The 18,376-nt window shown below is 47.7% G+C and overlaps 1 protein-coding gene across 1 annotated transcript in view; it reads left to right on the forward strand.

The window, feature by feature from the left end:
- The first annotated feature begins 252 nt into the window (after window positions 1-252).
- LOC130113997 (A disintegrin and metalloproteinase with thrombospondin motifs 20-like) overlaps window positions 253-18,376 on the forward strand; it is a 183,101-nt gene continuing 164,977 nt past the window's right edge. Inside the window, 3 exon segments of the mRNA XM_056281714.1 lie at window positions 253-343; window positions 587-948; window positions 6,442-6,613. Of these exon segments, the coding sequence (XP_056137689.1) occupies window positions 253-343; window positions 587-948; window positions 6,442-6,613 (625 nt within the window).

Genomic DNA, 18,376 nt, shown 5'->3' on the forward strand with positions numbered 1-18,376 from the left:
AGTAGTGCGATGAGGCCAGTGCGCGTTGCGGGACTTGCGCTGCAGAGAGGCTCCGCAGATCCCACGACCTGTTGCTGACAAGCCGGGGAGAAGGAGAGGGGGGAGCCGCCGGAGAGAGAAGGAGGGAGAGAGAGAGCGTGCGCGTGTGTTGAGTGTGAGAGAGAGTGAGAGAGAGAGAGAGAGGGGGGAGGGGGGGAGATACTGTCTCGGAGACGAGAGTCTTGGGGGTTTCTTTTTGTCGCGGAGGGAATCATGCAGTTTGCAATCTGGCTGGTCGGACTCATGTGTCATTTGTCAGCGCTCGTGCGGAACTCCTTGGAATACCGGTTGCACCCGAAACAAGGTAAAGCGTCGGGTTTGGGTCGAAGGTGGGGGGGACGGGGGTGGGGGGGGGGTGACCAACCTGTTTGAAAAGAAAAGTGTGAAAACGTGCAGCGGAGGCTGCGGGGGGTGGTGGTGGTGGTGGTGGTGTAGGGGATGGTCGCGCGCTCCGCTCCTTCCCCCCCCCCCCGGCTGAAGACAAGATCACGGCTCTCTCCTCTCACGCATCACTTTCTTCTTCTTCTTCTTCTTCTTCTGATTCCAGAGAGTTTCGTCAGACGGCTGTCCTCCTATGACATCATCACCCCCGTGCGCGTGAACGACCTCGGGGAATCGTTTCCACCCAAGTCCCACTACAGGAGGCGGCGGCGGAGCGCGTCCGGCGAGGGCCCGCTGGCGCGGCGGACGCACTACCGCGTCGAGGCGTTCGGAGAGCGCTTCCACCTCAACCTGACCGCCGACTCCAGCTTCCTCGCCCCCGCCTACGCGGTGGCCCACTTGGGGGGGGGCAACGACTCCGACCTCCGGCGGGACCCCCCCGGCCACGACATGCGCCACTGCTTCTTCCGCGGGCACGTCAACGCCAGAGCCGAATACCCCGCCGTGCTGAGCCTGTGCACCGGACTGGTGAGTATGCTCCACCACCACCACCACCACCACCGGCACCACCACCGCCGCTACATCTAAATTTAGACGCTGTTATCAGGCGCTTCGGGGGGGATTGCATGCACACGCCCCCCCACCCCCGCCCCCCCACATGTCAGAAGAGCGGGTGTTGCAGGATGTGTGTCATTTGGCCACAGTGCACGAGAGCGCGTCCTCTCACCGGGCGTCCCCCCCCCCATTAGTGACGTCACGTGATGCTGTAGGACTAGCTACAATTTGTCATCCCAATCTGAGCAGGCTATGAATTACGGGGTGGGGGGGGCTGGTTCAGCATCCCTGAATGACCTCTGAACCCCCTAAAATGTTCCAACATGATGAAAGAGGGTGCGGGGGAGGGCTCCGAAAATTACATTTCGATTTTCCCCTAAAGACTTGGTGTAAGTCGCACAACGGGTGCAACTTTCACCGGGGGGGGGGGGGGTCCCTAAAATTGAACTGAATCATATGTTGACGGTCAAGTTTTTGATGATGACGTTGAAGTTGATTTCACATGGCCCAAAAAAAGCCCCCCCCCAAAAAAAAGATAAAATGCAATCAGGGGACGTTCAAGTGGCGTAGCGGTCTATTCCATTGCCAACCAACACGGGTATCGCCGGTTCGAATCCCCGTGTTACCTCCGGCTTGGTCTGGCATCCCTACAGCCACAATTGGCCGTGTCTGCTGGTAGGAAGCTGGATGCGGGTATGTGCCCTGGTCGCTGCATTGGCGCCTCCTCTGGTCGGTCGGGGCACCTGTTCAGGGGGGAGGGGGAACTGGGGGGGGGGATAGCGTGATCCTCCCATGCGCCGCATCCCCCCGGCGAAACTCCCCAGTGTCAGGTGAAAAGAAGCGGCTGGTGACTCCACATGTATCGCAGGAGGCATGTGGTAGTCTGCAGCCCTCCCCGGATCGGGAGAGGGGGTGGAGCGGCGACCGGGACGGCTGGGAAGAGTGGGGTACTCTGCCGGGTACAGTCGAGGAGAAAAAGAGAGGGGGGGGGGGATTGCAATATATTGGGGATCATGATGTGGTGTTGGAGAAAGGATTCCTCACGGCAGAAAGAGCCCCGGCCCCTGCGACGTGACCCGGTTTAACTCGCACGCTTAGGGCCCAGTACCCGCCAAGTTGACGGGGTTGGTGTGCTTTTTAGTTCCCTCCTCAGCTCAATAAACAGCGTCTGCCCCATGTTTAGACGAGCTCCCTGAACCTTCTGGGTCTTCTGTTTGTGAAGCGGCTCGGTTCAAAAGCGCCACACGCAGCTGGGGTCATTCGTACCGTCACAAGTCCGCATTCAGCAAGAATAACATTATAATGCTCTGGCCCCTCGCAGTACCAGGCGCATGTGCGTTGTTGTTTCTGTCATTAGGGTCTTACGGGGCCGTAATGGAATTAGCGTGGGGCGGGGGTAATGCATTTATGGCCCCGTTCGAGGGTGATATACGAGAATCGCGTCGTGCGGGGCTTGTTTGGGTGTGCTGACTCCTGCGTGAGAGGGCCAGATAAGTGTTGAAGGGGATGACTTCATGGGTCAGATAAGGTTACTGGTACAGGGTAGGGGGCTGACCCCAGTCGCGCCAGCCGGATTCTGCTGTGGATTCGAGTGGGGAGGGGGGTGGCGGTGTGTGTTTTCAACTGGACAGGGAGAGAGAGACAGAGAGACAGAGAGAGAGACAGAGAGACAGAGAGAGGACCATAGCTTCCATATCTCCCTCTGTGTGTCATACAACAACCCCTATCAGTGACATAACCCTTATTTTAGATAGGTGCACTTTGTACGCCGCAGGGATGGCATGTTACAGAGGAAGGATCGGTTTACGCCGCAGTCCGTATAGCCAAACGAGTTTGTTTTTGGCACATGAAGAAACCGTAACTTTGTTGCGAGTTGACACAAGATACTATATTAAGATAAGATTATTGCCCCTCGCTGCCAGACGTCACCGCAGTCAGTTTCAACGACTCGATTCCCGCTACGGCACGGAAAACGTGCATTTGCCCACGGCAGGGTTAGTTTCGTATCGAACTCCATTACACCGGATAACATGTTATGTGTTGTTGTTGTTGTTGTTGTTGTTGTTGTTGTTGTCTCCCTCATGTTTGCGTAAGCCATTGAAGAGCCGACTATTGCCACAATTATCGGGGCAATAAGGCCTTAATTGTCCCTCTGCGCATCTTTGATGTACGACTTGCTTATCCAAACATGTTTGCGTCCTTTTACAACAAACCTCGGCGGGTTATTCGCCTCATCACTCATCGAGAATGACGGGACAATGGGGACAGCACCAGGGGCTATAGGGTCATAAATGTGTCCATCTCTGATCAGCGGGGCTCGATGGCAAGGCACGTTTCAGTGGTATGAGGTCATTAAGGAGTGATTAGGCCTTAAAACAAAGGGGGTTATTCTAGAAAATGCAGCGGGAGGACATGGGGGGTGGGAGCGGGGGGGTTGGTTTGGGGGCTTTTGGCCTTTTCAAAGTGAGCTGTGACAGAAAGGGGGGGGGGGGAGGAAGGAGAAAAAGCTGTGAAAAGTAAGACGGCTGCCAGCGGAGGTTTTGAGGAAGTGCCTGGGGACTCACAGCGTGGGAACCCGCCGGGGTCCCCGAGGGGCGACTCGCTCTTGCAGTTCACTCACATAAGCAGACGTGGACGACGAGCTGCCTGTGTCCCCGGGAAAAGGGGGCCTTTTCTCTTGACGCCATGCCGAGTGATGCACATCTGTGTAAAGATCGGCCTCGCGGCACCTTTATCCCCCCGTTTAACCGGAGGGAGCGCGAGCACGGCTTGGCTGATGCAGGAGCTGAGATCTCCTTGTGGGCTTTTTTTGGTACGAAAGCTGTGTGCCAACAAATCCCTCCATCCGTGTCGTGAGTTGCAGGTTTGACCTCACGTATAATGAGAATCCCCCTACGGCGAGGTCCAGTTCAGCACCCACCGCTGAACAGTGACCATTGTGTCTGTCCAAACTTTTGCCAGATTTGCTCCGGGGCTAATGCTGTGAAGCCTTGACACCCTGGCCTCTCCATTGACCAAACAGAGCGTTTTGTGTGCTCAGCCTTGTTGGAGCCGCTCATGAGAATTCAAGGACCAGGGAACCGAAGTCATTCAGTTGAAGATGCCCGATTTAACAGTTTTAGTTAAACATTAACCGGCTGAACGAATTAGTCAGTCTGCTAATGCCACAGTTGTTACACAGAACATTTTTACCTGTCATTAACTTAAAGGATAACAATAATGATTTTCAACTCTTGTCTATCTGTCCGTCCATCCGTCCGTCCGTCTATCTATCTGTCTATCTATATCTATCTATCTATGAGGGTAACATTTCATTAGCAGCCATAATACCATGCAGTCTTCTGTGCTTCTCTGAACTGCTGCCAAAGTTGGGCAGAAAAGCGACTGTTCTTTTTTGTTCTTTTCTTTTTTTTGACCCCCCCCCCTCTTTTCTCCCCAATTACCCCACTCTTCTGAGTCGTCCCGGTCACCGCTCCACCCCCTCAGCCGATCCGGGGAGGGCTGCAGACTACCACATGTCTCCTCCGATACATGTGGAGTCGCCAGCCGCTGCTTTTCACCTGACGGTGAGGAGTTTCACCAGGGGGACGTAGCGCGTGGGAGGATCACGCTATTCCCCCCCCGAGTTCCTCCTCCCCCCTGAACAGGCGCTCCGACCAACCAGAGGAGGCGCTAGTGCCGGCTACCCACCCACAGACACGGCCTTTTGTGTCTGTAGGGACGCCCGACCAAGCCGGAGGTAACACGGGGATTCGAACCGGCGATCCCTGTGTTGGTAGGCAACGGGATAGACCGCTACGCTACCCGGGCGCAGAAAGTTTTGTGTCCAGCTTGTCAGTGATTGATTATCAAGGCATACAGTTACGGATAATCCTTCATGGATCCCAGCAGGGCAGGTGTCTTTTCTATTGCCCCTACAGGTAGGGGAGACTGCAGGGGTAAGTACAGAGCATTGCCCCTTAAGCTGCCAGGGATTCAATCCCTTTCTCAAGGATGTTTAAACAGGGTAAATACTTTCCAACGACTGGGGTTGAACTCACAGCGTCCGTGGAGCCGGCGTGGTTTCAGCAAGCGTTGGGATTCATCACCCACCTCTCGGGAAGACGCGCGGGACAGGTTCGAGTCTCCTTTCCGATGACGCATTGCTGCAGTAGTGACTCAGTCCAGGACATTCGGCTCGTCAGTCTCATCAAATGTGCGCCACCCAGTTTGATTCAGCACTCCGAACAAGATAAAAAGAACGACACGAACCCAAAACATCTGTCAGTCTTGTCTTTCTGTCTGTCCAATGTGTCCCGTCTCTCTGTCTGTCTCTCTGTGGAGAAGCTGTTTGGCGGTGTTCTTTGTACAAAACACTTCCAGTCCGTGCTGCCATGCCTCACAATGGCGCATTGTGAGCGGACTCTGTTAATACTGCGCTCTGTGCCAGCACAGCAGCAGCATCAGCAGTGGATTCATTCATCCCTGCAGGCTTTTCTAGGCCCTGAAGAGATGGGAGCAATGTGGGGCGGCATTGATGTTAGCTGACAGTGTGCAGCGCCGAGGCTGTCGGGGCCCGCTGCCAGCGGCGAACTTGTTTCCCTACCCCTGCATCGAATTATTACAAGCTACTCATTATGCTGTATTGCTTAGCGTGTATTGCCCCTCAAAGCCTGCAGCGCCTTGGCGGATTTAATGTAAAGGGGGGACGCATGCAAGCCCACTAATCCTTCCCTTGTCGGAAAAGGAGGCGAGGAAAGGTACGTAACCCTGCTTGTGTTTCCATACACAATATCTGTGATTTCCGTCGTCAGACGTCCATCACTTTGAGGAAGTGGCGGTGGAGTAACGCCTCCAGTGAAATAACATTCCACCGTCCGATATCCTGTTAAAGTGTGCGTATGAAATTACCATACAAACACCGCCGGGGCCTCACGGCTGAGTGAGCTAAGCGGCTTTGTGAAGGGGGGGGCTCGGCTGCCAGATCAATATTAGCATTCCTCCGACTCGCAGCTCCTTCCGCGAATGATGATGTCACTCCTCCCGCTGCGGACATCCGCCTGTCAGTGCGTTACGTTCCCTTTCTGGCACGTTTAGAGCACCTACGACCCCGCGTAGAGATGGTCTGTAATGGTGTCAAGCGCTACGAAACGCCGCGTTCTGGTCCCGCTCGGACCCCGATCCATACCGCGTTATGCTCCCGGAACTGATTGGCGGGGATATTTCTACCGACGTCTCCCGGCTTCTTAGTCAGCGTGTCCAAATGCACCTGTAAAAGGAGAAGTTGTGCGGAGGCGTGGAAATCATTTGCACAGTAATCCCTCAGGGCAACACATAACCGCCGCAGCTCGACAGCAAGTATTCCTACTGAAACTGGGCCGCGATGCGTATGTCGAAACGACACACGTGTGCAAGCACACGCTCCATACTGACAAAGGCCGAGTGACACCTTTTTGTTGTTGTTGTTGTTGTCGTCGTTGTTTCTAGATCGGGACGTTTACCACGCAATATGGCGAGTACTTCTTGGAGCCCCTGATGAATGCCGAGGGGGAGGAGGAGTTCGACGAAGAAGCCAACAAACCTCACCTTGTCTACAGACACGAGAGGAAGACGACAATCCCCGACAGCCACTCCACCGCAGAGCCCTGCGCCGCCTCAGGTAACAGACTGCAGACTGGCCTCGACTGCCGTCTGTCTGCCTCCAGCCGCACACACACACTTACCTCCTGATGACCTGGGCTCAGTCACCCAGCCGCGGCAATAAAAACTGCCCTAAAAGTGCAAATTATACACAGCCATAATCTCCCCGGCTGGCAGGTTAGCGAGAAGATTCGGAGCCTTGATTAAGGGGTGTTATTGAAAAATCCTTGACTTAATTAAGTAAAAACGCGCTCCAGCAACACCTGGTGGGGTTTTTTCTGTTGTTTTTTTTGTGTGTGTGTGTGTGTGTTTTTTTTTTTTTTTTTTTTTGAGCTGTGGTTCTAGCATTCACAACCAGGGCCTTGGTGGGAGCATGCAGGAGGGGGAGAAATAATTACTTTTTAGTTTGCAGTCAGCAAAGAAAAGAGCTGGAGAGGTTTCTGCTTGGCTGTTTCCACCCCACCCTACCACCGCCGCCGCCACCCGGTTTCATTTGAATTTTTATGGCTGAGGGCTTTGGGTGGTGGAGAGGCCCTTGAGAGAGAGAGAGAGCAGGGTGACTGAGTTGAGTTCAGCGCGACGAGAGGACTTAAAGCAGCACTCGCGGGGAGCTTTGTGGGCGGCCTTTGTTGTCCGACGTAATAAATCTTTTATGTGAGGGACGCTTGATTTGCTTGTTGTCTGACGCTGGCCATTGTCGCCTGGTGGCGGCCATTGTGAGTGTCTGAGGTTTTAACGTAGTTAGAGTGACCTGATGGGCCCGGCCAATACCTCCTTAATATGCTTCCCCCCCTTTCACTCCCTCAGTCTGTGTGTGGTAAGCTGAGAGAGGAGGGGATCTGGAGGGTCTCTCAGTCACCCGATCTCCCCATCCCACCCACTGCCACCGAGGGGCTCTTTCAAAGATGCTCTCTCTGAAGGTCCGTTGGCCGAGGTTCAGCGAAAGACTTCTGATGGGGGGGGGGGGGGCGTTGGCAGCCATCTTTATTCTTCCATCTTCTCACCAAGCCCCACCGATACCAGCTGTTGTCCGCCTCATCATCCTTTGTCTATTCAACCCTGAACGAGACAAATCCACAGGTTTTTGTCTTGCAGATTTGAGTACAAACCTCAAACTCCACTTAAAAAGGAAAAAACAATCACGACTTCCTAGTGTAGTTGGCCCTGTGATGGCCTGGCGGCCTGTCCAGGGTGTCTCCCCGCCTGCTGCCCAGTGACTACTGGGATGGGCTCCAGCATCCCTGTAACCCTGAGAGTAGGATACGTGGTTCAGATAATGGATAATGGATAGTGTAGTTGGGTAGCCATAACACTTGTGAAATTTCTTTGTCTCTGAAAAGCCGCTGAAATTGTGCAACAAAGTGTCGGCCAGTGATGACACTGATTGACAATCCTTGAATGTGAAAACTGTAACCCTTACTTCCTGGTTAGCCCACCAATGCTAGAGGTCCTTCGGTGGGCTACATCATAATATACTATATTGTATAGGAATATGCAAGTAACAATGCTCTACATACAGCTGTTGGAGTGAATGCCACTGAGTGCCATGTAAAGACAATGGTTCGCAGATGATCCGACACCCTTTCCACACAATCTCGGCGACATTGCTAATGGAAGTGTTATCTCTGCGACGTATATAATTGGAGATAATATTGAAAATCCTGATTGCTTCACTTTAAGCTCCACATCCATACAGTGTTGTGCAGGGAGATAGCTGGACAGATACACCTCGAGGAGACACCTGTGGGGACCCATCAAAGGGTAGCAGCTACACAATGAGAAGCAGGATTAAAAGGCTGAGTTTCGAGGACTGCGAGGTGTCTGGGGCCGTGGTTTCTCAGCCTTATCAGATAGGCCCCTCTCCAGATGTGGTGATAAATTGGTTCTTTGAAGGCCTTACTGGGCCCTGGCTGGGCTAGTAGGCTGACTGCCTGTCTTTTTATGGCAAGAAGTGCAGTCGCACACCGCTAGTAGCAGTTTAGATGTAAACAAGGACTTGGCATGTGTCATTCCACTGCCAAAACGGAGCGTCCGGGCTCTAGGAACACTTCATGTATTCTTGGATCGAGAGTTATTTCGCCTGACCTTACATTAGCCAAGATCGCTGCCTTCAGGAATTTAAATCTGGATCTTTGTCTAGAGCTGCTGCGTAATTCCATACCCCCAGAATCCTCTTCTTGGTCTCTTAGATTCAGCAGTGCACCTCCATCTTCACACTCCTGCGTCTCAGGCTCTCCTCGACACTTTGCCCATGCGTCTGCCTCTCCAGACTCCTCGGGCTTCCCTTTTGTTCCTCATCTGACTCAAAAGTTGTCTAAATACGGGACTTCAGACCGCAGCCTAATTGCCGTGTGTTGAGCAACACGGGACCACCATGAAGCCTGCCGGTTTGCCGAGGAATTAGCAGCAACATATTCTTACTGTACCGTCCTCTCGTCGTCTGAGGGCAAAGAAAGCACACTTTTGTGTATTTCCCTGAACAGCTCAGTCCAGCTCGGTTGACATAGTTTAGGTCAGATTAGGTCGGTTCCGTTTCCGTAGACTCGTAAACTCTTTAACTTGTAGCAGAGGGGATGAATAAGTGAGCGAATGAATAAATCGACAGACATCGAAGCAGAGAAAAGGCCTCTCCTAAATCTCCCCCGTGTACAACGACAGAGGAGAGAACCTGCGGCGTTGGCAGAAGACGGATTCCTCTCCCCCTGTCCCTCTCTCTTCCTCTCTGACCTGAGGAGGTATAAAAGCGCCCTTTGTCAGGGTCAGTGATCTCATGGTCCTCCCTCTCTCTATCTTCCGTCCCGCTCTTTCTCTCTCTTCCCTTTATGCGCCTGTGAAAGCAGAGTCCTGTCTTAAATCAAAGTTCGGTGGCCGGAGTTCGATTACCAAGGGGAGCCGGAGCTGCCCGGGATGTTTTGAAGGGTCTTTTGAAAAGGTGAACTAAGTCTCAAACTTGCCAACGATCCCTCTTTTGTCAGAATGTACGTTTGTCTTGCCGGGCCACACAGCCTCTCCTCGGTGCACATTTAAAGAGACATTTGTTTTGCCGGGCCCTGTTCATTTGGGGGGCTATTCTGCCTCTTTAAGCCGCTTTTCTCTTGGCTCTACTCTTAGGGGGGGACAACGTCTTCTCTGAACCGGACAAAGATGAAACGAGTTGTGTTTTGTCAAGCAGGAGTCCCGGGCTGCAAACAAAGTGTGTATCAGCAGGGCGAGATACCCCGGGCGAGATAAGGCTTTACCTGCATATGTGTGGGCCGGCGCGGCCGGGGTCCTCACGCCGCGCAGCGCCTTGAAGTTCGAGGACGGCGGAGGAGCCTGGCACGCTGTATCTGTTGGCACGGCGAGGCTTTCCAAGGTTGGGATAATCCGGGAACACCTTCTGCGAGAAAAGGGTGTTGAAAAGGGGAGGAAGACACCGCTTCCATATAGGCGGACTCGACAAAGACGGACGCGTCTTTTCCACTGTCGTGCTTGTCATCTCCGCCGAGCGCAAACACTTGACATTTTCATCCGTTGCGCCGCCGCCGCTTGTGAAGTGGCAAACGCACAAGTGTAACGATAAGAGCTTTTAGAGTGTTTCCTCGATGGAAAATGGTGTTTTTGTTATTTTAGCACTCGTGCCACAAGCCGCATGCCTGTCTTCAGCCGCTTCCCGTCGCTCGTTTGTGTGTGTGTGTGTGTGTGTTCGCGTTGTGTTGACGAAGCGCTGCTGTTGCATCGTTCCCTGCCCTGACGTGCGGATGTGATTTTAGAGATTTAAAGTTTCCTCCACAAAAAAAAGAAAGGGTGCAGATGAGCAGCCGGACCTGAAATATAATCCCACTAAATAACACATCATTTAATTTGAGTGAGCTCACGGATAAACCTGTTTGAGGTGTACCAGGGGGAAATACACAGATGTGCGCTGGTCTCCCACCGAGTGAGCTCTCCTCGGCTCATCATGGCCGCCACTCCTCTGTACGTGTCGGCCAACCTGGGTGGCTCGCCGCTGTTTAGAATACATCTGTACAACTGTTGAGTGGGTGATTAACTTTTTTAAAGGCGAAATGCATGCACACACACACACACACACACACACACACACTGGCAGAAAGAGCTTTCTGGGCTGACATCACAACGCTGTTATGGTTCCTTAATGAAACATTCTGAGGGCGAGCTGTCTGTGGGCTTGCATGTGAATCTCTGTCGTCCTCTGATGGAGATAGTCACAAGGATGAGGGTGGCTCAGGATAGGGGTAGACTCTGCTCTCTGTCTGTCTCTCTTTCTCTTTCTTTTTCTCTCTCGCCCCTTTGCATTTTAAGGTCAATGGAGAGGCATGCTGGAGAGCGAGGGGAACGAGAGCTGTATCTACCTCTCTCCTAATCCCCCCACCTTAAAGGGGTAGTAAGGTAAAATAGATGCATGGGTTGGTAGCTGGAAATATTGAGAGCCCGCCAGAAAACATTCAGGCATGTTTGACCGTTTATGAAAAAGCGAGGAGGCACCGTGCAGTCTGCGTGATGCCACGTAGACTTCCATGCTGAAAAACTCCACCGGTGTCACTCTTCAATACAGAAGAGACAACACGCGTAAAGCCCAAATCAGCTTCCACAGACAAGATGCCACTGGGAAGGAGGCCACACTAAAGCTGTATTTAGACACAAGGTGACATACTGCTGAAGTTGCCGGTGTTGACAGCTTGTGGGCGAATCAGCAACATGATCCAGAGAGGGCCGGTGTGGGTACAGGTCTTTGTTCCAACCAAGAAGTTACACACCTGATTCTATTAGTCAACCAGTAGTCTTGTTCCAACCAAGCAGTTACATACCTGATTCTATTAGTCAACCAATAGTCTTGTTCCAAACAAGCAGTTACACACCTGATTCTATTAGTCAACCAATAGTCTTGTTCCAACCAAGCAGTTACACACCTGATTCTACTAGTCAACCAATAGTCTTTGTTCCAACTAAGAAGTTACACACCTGATTCTACTAGTCAACCAACAGTCTTGTTCCAACCGAGCAGTTACATACCTGATTCTGTTAGTCAACCAATAGTCTTGTTCCAACCAAGCAGTTACACACCTGATTCTACTAGTCAACCAATAGTCTTGTTCCAACCAAGCAGTTACATACCTGATTCTGTTAGTCAACCAATGGTCTTGTTCCAACCAAGAAGTTACACACCTGATTCTACTAGTCAACCAATAGTCTTGTTCCAACCAAGCAGTTACATACCTGATTCTATTAGTCAACCAATAGTCTTGTTCCAACCAAGCAGTTACACACCTGATTCTGTTAGTCAACCAATAGTCTTGTTCCAACCAAGCAGTTACATACCTGATTCTATTAGTCAACCAATAGTCTTGTTCCAACCAAGCAGTTACATACCCGATTCTATTAGTCAACCAATAGTCTTGTTCCAACCAAGCAGTTACACACTTGATTCTGTTAGTCAACCAATAGTCTTGTTCCAACCAAGCAGTTACATACCTGATTCTACTAGTCAACCAACAGTCTTGTTCCAACCAAGCAGTTACACACCCGATTCTATTAGTCAACCAATAGTCTTGTTCCAACCAAGAAGTTACATACCTGATTCTACTAGTCAACCAATAGTCTTGTTGCAACCAAGCAGTTAAATACCAGATTCTATTAGTCAACCAATAGTCTTGTTCCAACCAAGCAGTTACACACCTGATTCTATTAGTCAACCAATAGTCTTTGTTCCAACCAAGCAGTTACATACCTGATTCTATTAGTCAACCAATAGTCTTGTTCCAACCAAGCAGTTACACACCTGATTCTATTAGTCAACCAATAGTCTTGTTCCAACCAAGCAGTTACACACCTGATTCTACTAGTCAACCAATAGTCTTTGTTCCAACTAAGAAGTGACACACCTGATTCTACTAGTCAACCAATAGTTTTGTTCCAACCGAGCAGTTACATACCTGATTCTGTTAGTCAACCAATAGTCTTGTTCCAACCAAGCAGTTACACACCTGATTCTACTAGTCAACCAATAGTCTTGTTCCAACCAAGCAGTTACATACCTGATTCTGTTAGTCAACCAATGGTCTTGTTCCAACCAAGAAGTTACACCCCTGATTCTACTAGTCAACCAATAGTCTTGTTCCAACCAAGCAGTTACATACCTGATTCTATTAGTCAACCAATAGTCTTGTTCCAACCAAGCAGTTACATACCCGATTCTATTAGTCAACCAATAGTCTTGTTCCAACCAAGCAGTTACACACCTGATTCTGTTAGTCAACCAATAGTCTTGTTCCAACCAAGCAGTTACTTACCTGATTCTATTAGTCAACCAACAGTCTTGTTCCAACCAAGCAGTTACACACCTGATTCTGTTAGTCAACCAATAGTCTTGTTCCAACCAAGCAGTTACTTACCTGATTCTAATAGTCAACCAACAGTCTTGTTCCAACCAAGCAGTTACACACCTGATTCTACTAGTCAACCAATAGTCTTGTTCCAACCAAGCAGTTACACACCTGATTCTAATAGTCAACCAACAGTCTTGTTCCAACCAAGCAGTTACACACCTGATTCTAATAGTCAACCAACAGTCTTGTTCCAACCAAGCAGTTACACACCTGATTCTACTAGTCAACCAATAGTCTTGTTCCAGCCAAGTAGTTACATAACTGATTCTATTAGTCAACCAATAGTCTTGTTATAACCAAGCAGTTAAATACCTGATTCTACTAGTCAACCAATAGTCTTGTTATAACCAAGCAGTTAAATACCTGATTCTATTAGTCAACCAATAGTCTTGTTATAACCAAGCAGTTAAATACCTGATTCTACTAGTCAACCAATAGTCTTGTTATAACCAAGCAGTTAAATACCTGATTCTATTAGTCAACCAATAGTCTTGTTCCAACCAAGCAGTTAAATACCTGATTCTATCAATCAATCAACCAATAGTCTTGTTCCAACCAAGCAGTTACATACCTGATTCTATTAGTCAACCAATAGTCTTGTTCCAACCAAGAAGTTACATACCTGATTCTATCAATCAACCAATAGTCTTGTTCCAACCAAGCAGTTACATACCTGATTCTATTAGTCAACCAACAGTCTTGTTCCAGCCAAGCAGTTACATACCTGATTCTGTTAGTCAACCAATGGTCTTGTTCCAACCAAGAAGTTACACCCCTGATTCTACTAGTCAACCAATAGTCTTGTTCCAACCAAGCAGTTACATACCTGATTCTATTAGTCAACCAATAGTCTTGTTCCAACCAAGCAGTTACATACCCGATTCTATTAGTCAACCAATAGTCTTGTTCCAACCAAGCAGTTACACACCTGATTCTGTTAGTCAACCAATAGTCTTGTTCCAACCAAGCAGTTACTTACCTGATTCTATTAGTCAACCAACAGTCTTGTTCCAACCAAGCAGTTACACACCTGATTCTGTTAGTCAACCAATAGTCTTGTTCCAACCAAGCAGTTACTTACCTGATTCTAATAGTCAACCAACAGTCTTGTTCCAACCAAGCAGTTACACACCTGATTCTACTAGTCAACCAATAGTCTTGTTCCAACCAAGCAGTTACACACCTGATTCTAATAGTCAACCAACAGTCTTGTTCCAACCAAGCAGTTACACACCTGATTCTAATAGTCAACCAACAGTCTTGTTCCAACCAAGCAGTTACACACCTGATTCTACTAGTCAACCAATAGTCTTGTTCCAGCCAAGTAGTTACATAACTGATTCTATTAGTCAACCAATAGTCTTGTTATAACCAAGCAGTTAAATACCTGATTCTACTAGTCAACCAATAGTCTTGTTATAACCAAGCAGTTAAATACCTGATTCTATTAGTCAACCAATAGTCTTGTTATAACCAAGCAGTTAAATACCTGATTCTACTAGTCAACCAATAGTCTTGTTATAACCAAGCAGTTAAATACCTGATTCTATTAGTCAACCAATAGTCTTGTTCCAACCAAGCAGTTAAATACCTGATTCTATCAATCAACCAATAGTCTTGTTCCAACCAAGCAGTTACATACCTGATTCTATTAGTCAACCAATAGTCTTGTTCCAACCAAGAAGTTACATACCTGATTCTATTAGTCAACCAATAGTCTTGTTCCAACCAAGCAGTTACACACCTGATTCTAATAGTCAACCAACAGTCTTGTTCCAACCAAGCAGTTACACACCTGATTCTACTAGTCAACCAATAGTCTTGTTCCAACCAAGCAGTTACACACCCGATTCTATTAGTCAACCAACAGTCTTGTTCCAACCAAGCAGTTACACACCTGATTCTACTAGTCAACCAATAGTCTTGTTCCAACCAAGCAGTTACACACCTGATTCTAATAGTCAACCAACAGTCTTGTTCCAACCAAGCAGTTACACACCTGATTCTACTAGTCAACCAATAGTCTTGTTCCAACCAAGCAGTTACACACCCGATTCTATTAGTCAACCAACAGTCTTGTTCCAACCAAGCAGTTACACACCTGATTCTACTAGTCAACCAATAGTCTTGTTCCAACCAAGCAGTTACACACCTGATTCTAATAGTCAACCAACAGTCTTGTTCCAACCAAGCAGTTACACACCTGATTCTACTAGTCAACCAATAGTCTTGTTCCAGCCAAGTAGTTACATAACTGATTCTATTAGTCAACCAATAGTCTTGTTATAACCAAGCAGTTAAATACCTGATTCTACTAGTCAACCAATAGTCTTGTTATAACCAAGCAGTTAAATACCTGATTCTATTAGTCAACCAATAGTCTTGTTATAACCAAGCAGTTAAATACCTGATTCTACTAGTCAACCAATAGTCTTGTTATAACCAAGCAGTTAAATACCTGATTCTATTAGTCAACCAATAGTCTTGTTCCAACCAAGCAGTTAAATACCTGATTCTATCAATCAACCAATAGTCTTGTTCCAACCAAGCAGTTACATACCTGATTCTACTAGTCAACCAATAGTCTTGTTCCAACCAAGCAGTTACATACCTGATTCTACTAGTCAACCAATAGTCTTGTCCCAGCCAAGCAGTTACACACCTGATTCTACTAGTCAACCAATAGTCTTGTTCCAACCAAGCAGTTACATACCTGATTCTACTAGTCAACCAATAGTCTTGTCCCAGCCAAGCAGTTACACACCTGATTCTATCAGTCAACCAATAGTCTTGTTCCAACCAAGCAGTTACACACCTGATTCTATTAGTCAACCAATAGTCTTGTTCCAACCAAGAAGTTAAATACCTGATTCTATTAGTCAACCAACAGTCTTGTTCCAACCAAGAAGTTACATACCTGATTCTACTAGTCAACAAACAGTCTTGTTCCAGCCAAGTAGTTGCATACCTGCTTCTGTTAGTCAACCAATAGTCTTGTTCCAACCAAGCAGTTACACACCTGATTCTACTAGTCAACCAATAGTCTTGTTCCAGCCAAGTAGTTACATAACTGATTCTATTAGTCAACCAATAGTCTTGTTATAACCAAGCAGTTAAATACCTGATTCTACTAGTCAACCAATAGTGTTGTTATAACCAAGCAGTTAAATACCTGATTCTATTAGTCAACCAATAGTCTTGTTATAACCAAGCAGTTAAATACCTGATTCTACTAGTCAACCAATAGTCTTGTTATAACCAAGCAGTTAAATACCTGATTCTATTAGTCAACCAATAGTCTTGTTCCAACCAAGCAGTTAAATACCTGATTCTATCAATCAACCAATAGTCTTGTTCCAACCAAGCAGTTACATACCTGATTCTACTAGTCAACCAATAGTCTTGTTCCAACCAAGCAGTTACACACCTGATTCTACTAGTCAACCAATAGTCTTGTCCCAGCCAAGCAGTTACACACCTGATTCTACTAGTCAACCAATAGTCTTGTCCCAGCCAAGCAGTTACACACCTGATTCTACTAGTCAACCAATAGTCTTGTTCCAACCAAGCAGTTACATACCTGATTCTACTAGTCAACCAATAGTCTTGTCCCAGCCAAGCAGTTACACACCTGATTCTATTAGTCAACCAATAGTCTTGTTCCAACCAAGCAGTTACACACCTGATTCTATTAGTCAACCAATAGTCTTGTTCCAACCAAAAAGTTAAATACCTGATTCTATTAGTCAACCAACAGTCTTGTTCCAACCAAGAAGTTACATACCTGATTCTACTAGTCAACCAACAGTCTTGTTCCAGCCAAGTAGTTACATACCTGCTTCTGTTAGTCAACCAATAGTCTTGTTCCAACCAAGCAGTTACACCCCTGATTCTATTAGTCAACCAATAGTCTTGTTCCAACCAAGCAGTTACACACCTGATTCTATTAGTCAACCAATAGTCTTGTTCCAGCCAAGAAGTTAAATACCTGATTCTATTAGTCAACCAACAGTCTTGTTCCAACCAAGAAGTTACATACCTGATTCTACTAGTCAACCAATAGTCTTGTTCCAACCAAGAAGTTACATACCTGATTCTACTAGTCAACCAATAGTCTTGTTCCAACCAAGAAGTTAAATACCTGATTCTGTTAGTCAACCAATAGTCTTGTTCCAACCAAGAAGTTACATACCTGATTCTATTAATCAACTAATAGTCTTGTTTTAACCAAGAAGTTACATACCTGATTCTATTAATCAACCAATAGTCTTGTTTTAACCAAGCAGTTACACACCTGATTCTACTAGTCAACCAATAGTCTTGTTCCAACCAAGCAGTTACACACCTGATTCTACTAGTCAACCAATAGTCTTGTTCCAACCAAGCTGTTACACACCCGATTCTATTAGTCAACCAATAGTCTTGTTCCAACCAAGCAGTTACACACCTGATTCTACTAGTCAACCAATAGTCTTGTTCCAACCAAGCAGTTACACACCTGATTCTACTAGTCAACCAATAGTCTTGTTCCAACCAAGCAGTTACACACCCGATTCTATTAGTCAACGAATAGTCTTTGCTAAGGACCTTGATTTGTAGACTCAAGTGTATAGCTGCTTGGTTCCAGCAAAGATCTGCACCCACACCGGCCCTTTCTGGATCATGTTGTCCATCCATGTTCCAAATATCTCTGGTGTGCTTACAACCTTCGCCAGTTCATATGTGATTTATCAGTGCATTAATTGTTCTAGTCACCTCTTTCTTCATCATCAGTTTGGTTTTTTATTGAGATGGTCCTGTAGCTGAACGTCATATCCATCCAGGAATCCACAGACTGAAAATGAGGAGCTTCTCGACCATTTTTGTTTACACAGCAACGGATGAGTGGGAACCAAAATTCAGTTTGTTTTTTTAGCATGATAGGAAAGAAGAGAAACGATGATGATTTCTTTGATGCTAAGATTTTCATTGGGAGTGACGAAGAAGGACAGGATTAGGAACGAGTATATTAGAGGGGCAGCTCAGGTTGGACAGTTTGGAGACAAACCAAGAGAGGCAAGATTGAGATGGTTTGGACATGTGTGGAGGAGAGATGCTGGGTATACTGGGAGAAGGATGCTGAATATGGAGCTGCCAGGGAAGAGGAGAAGAGGAAGGCCAAAGAGGAGGTTTATGGATGTGGTGAGGGAGGACATGCAGGTGGCTGGTGTGACAGAGGAAGATGCAGAGGACAGGAAGAGATGGAAACAGATGATCCGCTGTGGCGCCCTCTAATGGGAGCAGCTAGTAGCAGTAGTAGTAAGAAAGAAGAGAACTGCTTGAATCTGATTGGCTATTGCTTGGCCATATGTTGCACATATTGCTCAAACGTTAGAAAGTTCAGCACTTTGTAAAGG

The sequence above is a fragment of the Lampris incognitus genome, chromosome 6 (assembly GCF_029633865.1).
Source record: "Lampris incognitus isolate fLamInc1 chromosome 6, fLamInc1.hap2, whole genome shotgun sequence".
Classification (NCBI taxonomy): domain Eukaryota; kingdom Metazoa; phylum Chordata; class Actinopteri; order Lampriformes; family Lampridae; genus Lampris; species Lampris incognitus.